Source organism: Stomoxys calcitrans, chromosome 1 (assembly GCF_963082655.1).
Source record: "Stomoxys calcitrans chromosome 1, idStoCalc2.1, whole genome shotgun sequence".
NCBI classification, from domain to species: Eukaryota; Metazoa; Arthropoda; class Insecta; order Diptera; family Muscidae; genus Stomoxys; species Stomoxys calcitrans.
Window position 1 is genome coordinate 42,941,596 of NC_081552.1, and position 9,252 is coordinate 42,950,847.

At 39.3% G+C, this 9,252-nt stretch overlaps 1 protein-coding gene across 1 annotated transcript; it reads left to right on the forward strand.

Moving 5' to 3' along the window:
• The first annotated feature begins 2,345 nt into the window (after window positions 1-2,345).
• On the forward strand, window positions 2,346-2,939 carry LOC106094174 (guanyl-specific ribonuclease pgl-1-like). Its single transcript, XM_013261371.1, has one exon. The coding sequence runs from the start codon at window positions 2,346-2,348 to the stop codon at window positions 2,937-2,939; it is 594 nt and encodes a 197-aa protein (XP_013116825.1).
• Window positions 2,940-9,252: the final 6,313 nt, after the last annotated feature.

Below are 9,252 nucleotides of genomic sequence, written 5' to 3' on the forward strand. Positions count from 1 at the left end.
CTCTCACTGAGACTCTCCCCTCGAGCTCCACCATTAAAGTTTAAAAGCTTCAAAGCATGCTACTGTAGATTTTAGTAAGAATTTTACATTCAAACAATCCAAGTACTTTCTCGCATACATATTGTTTAGAACGATACGGTAAAATATTACTAAATACTAAATTTCTCATGAATATTTCATTAAGGAACAGGGAATACTTCTCTCATATGAATGAGTGCTGTACTAATAAAGTTTAAGCTTAAAGATAATGGACCTCCTAGCGACACCACTTTGGTGGAGAAGTTTTAACATAACGGGATATCTTACAATTGTTGCCTGCAAGAGTAAGGGGATTGAACTCAGGAGTTCGGCGTCATAGGCGGACATACTAACCTCTGCGCAACGGTGGCCCACATATATTATTATTAAAATATTTGAGTCTGTAAATTTTCAGTTTAGAATATACAATTGGCCGAAATATTTTTATACGAATTTACTCTTAAACACGCCAAATACATTATCGTTCTTTTTCCTCAAATGCACTGGAAAAACTGAGAGGCGTAAATCCGAGCAGCATCAAGGAATTGGCATTTACATCCGAGTGTCGTCAGAAAGTACATTAACCGAGGTTAGCCTTTGTGTGAAGAATTCATCGGAAAGAGAGAATGGCAGTTGGTAATCACGTAGGTCTTACTATGTGAATGGCTAGGCGGTTTGTGCCAAATCAGATGAAAATTGAGTCTTCTAAGGGCTAAAGAAGTCAAATCCGGGGATCGGTTTATTTGGGACCTATATCAGGTTATAACCCGATTTTGGCTGTACTTGGCACAGCTGTTGAAAGCCATAATAAAATACTGCATGCTCAATTTCAGCCAAATCGGTCGAAAATTACGGCTTGTAAGGGCTTAAGAAATCAAATCGGAAGGGGAGCTATATCAGGTTATAGACGGACTGTACTTGACACAGTTGTTGGAAGTCATAGCAGCACACCACATCCAAAATGTTTGGCAAATCGGACAAAAATTGCGGCTTGTAAGGGTTCAAGAAGTCTAATCGGGAAATCGGTTTATATGGCAACTAAACCAGGTTATGGGCTGATTTAGACCATACTTAGCACAGTTGTTAGAAGTCATTCTTCAACTACAATATAGTGCAAGATTTCAGCCAAATCGGATTAAAACTGCGCCCTCTAGAAGCTCAAGAAATCTAATCGGGGGATCGGTTTATATGGCAGCCATATCAGTTCATTAACCGATTTGAACCATACTTATTACAGATATTGGAAGTGATGCCAAAATACCATGTGCAAAACTTCAGCCAAATCGGGTAATAATTGCGACCTCTAGAGGCTCAAGAATTCAAGACCCAAGATCGGTTTACATACCAGCTATATCAGGTTATGGATTGATATATACCATACTTGGTACAGTTGTTAGAAGCTATTTCTCAACGATATATGCAAAATTTCACCCAATTCGGATAAGAATTGCACCCTCTAGTAGCTCAAGAATTCAGAACCGATTTGAACCATAGAAAGCACATTGGAAGTGGTATCAAAACACCTCGTGTAAAATTTCAGCGAAATCGAATTATAATTGCGCTCTCTAGAGGCTCAAGAAGTCAAGACCCAATATCGGTTTATATGGCAGCTATATAAAAACATGGATCGACTAATAAGAAGTATATGTGCAAAATTTCAAGCGCCTAGCTTTACTGCTTCGATAGTTAGCGTGCTTTCAAAAGACGGACATGGCTAGATCGACATAAAATGTAATCACGATCAAAAATTTACATTCTTTATGGGGTGTTAGACGCATATATCGCAGTGTTACAAACGAAATGACGTTTGTAACACCTCGGTGGAGGGTATAAAAATTCAAAATCTTTGGCTTCGAATTTAAACATTTTAGGCTAAGAAATTGTTCCATCGATTACCAGAAGAATTTTACTCTCAATTACTCCAAGTACTTTCTCGTATACGGATTGCTTAGAACCATTAAAGTATTAGAGTCTGAAATTGGGTGAGGAAACTTGAAAAATGTGGATTTATTGAGTCTTAAGAATAATTTTTACCCCATACTAGAAAAAATATTGTCATCCAGTGTTGTTATTATAAATTCCTCAATGATTGTGGAAGCTTAAGGGGAGCTAAAAAACCGCAATTAATCAAATACTACTACACAAAAACTATGGTCGTTTGCAGAGTCTGCACTGCAGATCCTACGTCAATTGCAAGCCATACAGCAAATATTTATCCATTTGCAGTTCTTGTACGTATTGCAAATGTAGTGGCAAGATACACAATCGATTTGCTATAAAACTGCAATGCATTCGTGAGATTTTAGCAATTTTCCCGAATATACACAATGGCAAAATTAAAGTTATTATGGGTACTTGCCATCTTGGCCTTATTATTTGTGGCAGTACAAGCTCAAGGAGATGGAGATGGTTGTGACAATGATGATGCTACTACTGTAGCTGGAGATGATGATGTAACTACACCTGTTGGAGGTGATGATGATACTACACCTGCTTTTGGTGATGGCGACGATAATGATGACGGCGAAGTTGCTACACCTGACGGTGGCGATGATCAAGTAACTGATTCCAGTACAGATGATACTACCCTTGCTCCAGAACCAGGAGATACCACATGTAAGCCTACAAAACCAACTTCTCCATCATGCCCCCATCCACCACGGCCACCAGGAGGATGTGGTAGACCACATTCACCTCATCATCATGGACACGGAGGAGGATGGGGTGGTTGGGATGACGGAGGTAGAGGTGACCACGGTGGAAGAGGTGGACGCGGCGGGAGATGTGGACGCGGCGGTAGAGGTGGACGTGGCGATAGAGGTGGCCACGGCGGAAGAGGTGGTCGCGGAGGTAGACGTAGACGCGGTGGTTGGGGTGGATATGGCAGAGGACGCGGAAAAAGAGGTGGACGTCGCGGTTAATTTTTTGCCTATTCCAAGTAAATGTTTAAATTGTATTTCATAACTGATACAAAATTAAAATTTTTACAATAAAGACGTTCCGTCTTTCAAGGTGTTTTATATTTTTTTATAATTAAACCAAAATTTATATAATAAAAAAAATAATAAAACATATAAATATTTCGAGAAAAGTATGGATGTTTGATTGGGTTCTTTGCCATATAAGGTGGTTGGCGTACCCCAGACTTTGTTCTATGACTGGGTTTCATACATACTGGATGGTGAGGTGGTGACCGATGGTGAGGCAGTGTGGGATTTTAGAAGTGAATAAAGTTAGCCGCTTGAATTTTTTGGGGATTGCAAATGGGCCATATTGGTTCAGATTTTGATATAGCTCTCATATAAACCGATCTCCCGATTTTACTTCTAGAGCCCCTGGATATCTTGAGCCTTTAAAAGCTGCAATTTTTGTCCGATTTGGCTAAAATTTGGCACGTAGTGTTCTGTCATAACTTTCAACAAATGTGGCAAGTACGGTCTGAATCGGTCTATAGCCTGATACAGCCCCCATATAAACCGATCTCCCGATTTGACTTCTTGAAACCTTACAAGCCGCAATTTTCGTAGGATTTCGCTGAAATTTTGCACGCTGTGTTCCATTAAAACTTTCAACAACTTTGCCCAGCACGGTTCAAATCAGTCTATTTTCTGATATAGCTCCCATATAAACCGATCTCCCGATTTTACATCTAGAGCTCCTACAAGCCGCAATTTTTCTCCGATTTGGCTAAAATTTTGAACGTGGTGTTCTGCTATGACTTCCAACAAATGTGCCAAGTACGGTCTGAATCGGTCTATAACCTGATACAGCCCCCACATAAACCGATCTCCCGATTTGAATTATTGAGCCCTTACAAAGCTCAATTTTTGTCCGAATTATCTAAAATTTGGCACGTACTCTTCTGTTATGACTTCCTACAACTGTATCAAGTACGGTATAAATCGGTCTATAACCTGGTATAGCTGCTATATACACCGATCTCCCGATTTTACTTCTTGAGCCCATACAAGCCGCAATTTTTGCCCGTTTGGCTAAAATTGTGCGTGTAGTATTCTGTTATCACTTCCAATAACTGTGCCAAGTACAGTTGAAATCGGCCCATAATCTGATTAAGCTCCCATATAAACCGATTTCCCGATTTGACTTTATGTTCCCTTACAAGCCGCAATTTTTGTCCGATTTGGCTGAAATTTTTCATGTAGTGTTCTGTTATTATTTCCAATAACTGTGTTTAGTACGGTCCAAATCAGACTATAAACTGATATAGCTCTCATATACACCGATCTCCCGATTTGACTTCTTGACCACTTACAAGCGGCAATTTTTGTCGGATTTGGCTGAAATTTTGCATGCGGTGTTCTATTACGACTTTCAACAACTGTGCCAAATATGTTCCAAATAAGTCTATAACCTAATATAGCTCCCATGTAAACCAGTCTCTGGATCATCTTTCTTCGTTTCCTAGAAGCTTTAATATTTGCTGGTTTGACAGAAGTTTGGTATGTAGAATAAAATTATGCCATTTAACTAAATTTATTTTGTATAATTTTTTTGGCAGTATCCATTATGTTGAGTTCCCAGGATTCGGCCCGGCCGAACTTGGCACGCTTTTACTTGTTCAACCCAACCTAACCTAAGCTAGCCTAATGAAGACACAACAACAATATCGGTCATTTCTTTATACCTCCTTTAAAACCGAATTTTTCTAAGCTCTAAATTATATTATATTCTTAACAAGTAAAAGCGTGCTAAGTTCGGCCGGGCCGAATCTTATATACCCTCCACCATGGATCGCATTTGTCGAGTTCTTTTCCCGGCATCTCTTCTTAGGAAAAAACAAGTAAAAAGGCGTTAAGTTCGGCCGGGCCGAACTTTGGATACCCACCACCTCGGGTATATATGCGAACCACCTTTCGTCAAAATCCATTGAAAAATGCATACCTTATGCCCCATAACAGTTATATAGATATATCATCCGATTTAGACCAAATGCTTATAAGTACAAGTCATTGTTCAACCGAGAGATGGGTTTATATGGCAGCTATATCCAAATCTGGACCGATCTGAGGCAAACTGAAGAAATGTATCGAAGGGACCAACACAACTCACTGTCCCAAATTTCGGCGACATCGGACAATAAATGCGCTTTTTATGGGCCCAAAACCTTAAATCGAGAGTTCGGTCTATATGGCAGCTATATCCAAATCTTAACCGATCAGGGCCAAATAGATGAAAGGTGTCAAAGGGCCTAAGGCAACTCACTGTCCCAAATTTCAGCAAAATCGGATAATAAATGTGGCTTTTATGGGCCCAAGACCCTAAATCGGAGGATCGGTATATATGACAGCTATATCCAAATCTGGACCGATCTGAACCAAATTGACGAAGGATATCGAAGGGCTCAACGCAACTCACTGTCCCAAATTTCAGCAAAATCGGATGATAAATGTGGCTTTTATGGGCCTAAGACCATAAATCGGAGGATCGGTCTATATGGCAGCTATATCCAAATCTGAACCGATCTAGGCCAAATTGACGAAGGATGTCGAAGGGCTCACCGCAACTAACTGTCCCAAATTTCATCAAAATCGGATAATAAATGTGGCTTTTATGGGCCCAAGACCCTAAATCGGAGGACCGGTATATATGGCAGCTATATGCAAATCTGGACCGATCAGGGTCAAATTGACAAAGGATGTCGAAGGGCCTAACACAACTCACTGCCCCAAATTTCAGCAAAATCGGATGATAAATGTGGCTTTTATGGGCCAAAGACCATAAATCGGAGGATCGGTCTATATGGGGGCTATATCAAGATATAGTCCGATATTGCTCATCTTCGAACTTAACCTGCTTATGGACAAAAAAAGAATCAGTGTAAAACTTCAGCTCAATATCTCTATTTTTAAAGACTGTAGTGTGATTTCAACAGACTGACGGACAGACGGACGGACATGTCTAGATCGTCTTAGATATCCAATTGAAGAGCCATGTGTTTGGGGAGCCGTCCCACCCCAAAATACCTCCGTATTTTATAAAAGCTATTTGGGGTGGAAATTGATTGATTTTCGGGAAACTGATAATCATTTTCGGGACAAAGACCTGAAGTTCACTCCACCCTCTAACAGAACTTATTAACCGATCATTGTATTATGGAACCCACATAAAATGTATATCAAAGTAGAGCACGAATCCTATATTTACTTTAAGTCCCAAGTGTCTGGGTGGCCACCTCAATTCCGAAATATTCCCTAAACCAGAAATATTTTCCCATTTGGAATTATAGGATTGAAAAGAAACGCATTTGGGAGTAGAATACAAATTTACCCAGAAACCGAGCAGGGGCAAACTTCTCATCATCAATGAGTGCTTACCGATTTAAATTTAAACTCAATGGTAAGGGACCTTTTTTTACAGCCGATTCTGTACAGTGTACCTCATTACGACACCTCTTTGGAGAGAATTTTGTACATGACTATGCATCGCATGGTATCTCGCAAATGTCGTCAGCATTAAGAGGGGATAATCACCGCTATAAATTTTGTCCGGTGTTCCCGCCAGGATTCGAACGCAGTCGTTCACCGTCATAGGCGGACATAGGCCGCACTCAACCAAATTTGTTATTTACAACTACAGTTTTCCTTACTGCTATTTCAATTAACAAAATCTGTTGTATTGAGTACACAAGTCTGCTGAAAACAAATTTTTATGCCACTTTTTATGGTTGTCTGTTACTTGTTTTGATTAATTTAGGCATTTTTATTTTTAAGATGGGCTATATCGGAGTATATCTTGATATAGCCCCCATATAGACCGATCCGCCGATTTAGGGTCTTAGGTCCATAAAAGCCACATTTATTATCCGATTTCGCTGAAATTTGGGACAGCGAGTTGTGTAAGGCCCATCGGCATTCATCGTTAATTTGGCTCAGATCGGTCCAGATTTGGATATAGCTGCCATATAGACCGATCCTCCGATTTAGGGTCTAAGGCCCATAAAAGCCACATTATTGTCCGATTGTGCTGAAATTTGGGACAGTGAGTTGTGTTAGGCACTTCGATATCTTTCTTCAATTTGGTCCAGATCGGTTCAGAGTTGGATATAGCAGTCATATAGACCGATTTCTTGATTTATGGTTTTGGGCCCATAAAAGAGACATTTATTGTCCGATTTCGCTGAAATTTGGGACAGTGCTTTGTGTTAGGCTCTTCGACATTTTTATGCAACTTGGCCCAAATCGGTCCAGATTTGGATATAGCTGCCATGTAGACCGATATCTTGATGTAAAGTCTTGGCCCTATTGAAGGCGCATTTATAATCCGATTTCACTGAAATTTGACACAGTGACTTATGTTAGGCTTTTCGACATCCGTGTCGTATATAGTTCAGATCGGTTTATTTTTAGATATAGCTAGTGTACTTATTAGTATTTGGTCCAAATCGGAACATATTTGGATATAACTGATATGGCACATAAGGTATGAAATTTTCACCGAATTTTGATGAAAGGTGGTTTACATATATACCCGAGGTGGTGGGTATCCAAAGTTCGGCCCGGCCGAACTTAACGCCTTTTTACTTGTTTTTTAGAAATTTTGTTGGAAGAGATGATTTTAATTTGTGGACTTTTATTGTACTTTACTTTACTGTAAAAATGTGCCTTTTGATTGAATGATTATAAACATCCACTGAGATTTACATATGTGTTCTATTTTTATACCCACCACCATAGGAAGGGGGTATACTAATGGAGTCATTCCGTTTGTAACACCTCGAAATATTCATCTAATTTTCTAATTTTTATTTTCTATAAATTTTAGCATAATTCTTGGTGGTGGGTTTCCATGATTCGATCCGGCCTATCTTAGCACGCTTAAACTTGTTTCTTCTTTCAGCAAACAACAGACTTTTCAGCAGTAAACCTGATACTCTAAAATTGCAGTGCTTCTGCTGTAGTAGCAGAACTACTGCTATAATAGAAGCAACACAAGCAAGCACTAATATTCAGCAGACAGTGTTTCCTATTTTCAGCAAACTTTCTTCTATGAGTGTAGCAACACCACTTGGTAGAGAAGTTAGCATTAGGAAAGGGATAAACACCGCTAAATATTTTGTTGATGTTCACGCCGGGATTTAAACTCAGGCGTTCTGCCTTATAGGCGGACTTGCCAACCTCTGCGCCTTAAATTTCCAAACCTTAAATCGAGAGATCGGTCTATACCGCAGCTATTCCCAAATCTGGACCGATCCAAGCCGTATTGAACGGGGATGTCGAGGAGCATAACACAACTCACTATATGAAATTTCTGCGAATTCGAACAATAAATGCGCTTATTATGGGGCCCAAACCTTGAATCGAGAAATTGGTCTATATGGCTGCTTTATCCAAATCTGGACCTATCTGGGCAGTATTGAATAAGGATGTCGAGCGGCCTAACACAACTCACTGTTCACAAATTCAGCGAAATCAGATAATAAATGTGGCTTTAATGCGCCAAAAAACTTAAATCGGCAGATCGGTCTATATAGGGGCTATATCGAGATTCAGTTCGCTATGGTCCATCTTCGAACTTGAACTGCCTATGGGCAAGACTGTAGCGTGTTTTTAACAGACAGACGGACGGACATGGCTAGATCGGAAATGGATATTTCTATTGGTTTGCCCAAAAAGTAATTGCGGATTTGTTAAATAAAATTAAATGAATTTTTATTAAAACTTAGAATGAACTTTAATCAAATATACTTTTTTACACTTTTTTTCTAAAGCAAGCTAAAAGTAACAGCTGATAACTGACAGAAGAAAGAATGCAATTACAGAGTCACAAGCTGTGAAAAAATTTGTCAACGCCGACTAAATGAAAAATCCGCAATTACTTTTTGGGCAACCTAATATATGTTGCAAACGAAATAACAAAATGAATACACCCCCATACTTCGGTGGTGGGCATAAAAATTCTCATCATCATCAGAATGTTTTCGCAACTTCGATAGGTATGAACATAGACAAGATTTTTATACCATGCTAGAAAAAACTTGTCATCCTGTGTTGTTTTTATAAATTCCACAATAAAAACCCCACAATGAACCAAACAATTCTATGAAAACACTATAGTCGTGTGCAGAGCCTACGTCAATTGCAAGCCATAGAGCAAATATTTATCCATTTGCATTTTTTATACGTATTCAAAATGTGTTGGCACGATTCATAACCGATTTGGTATAAAACTCCGCTGCTTTTATGATATCTTCAGCAATTTCGCCGAATATCCAAA

Bases quoted from the DNA above. Each gene is read 5' to 3' on its own strand.
- LOC106094174 (XM_013261371.1), top strand. From the start codon at position 2,346: ATGGCAAAATTAAAGTTATTATGGGTACTTGCCATCTTGGCCTTATTA.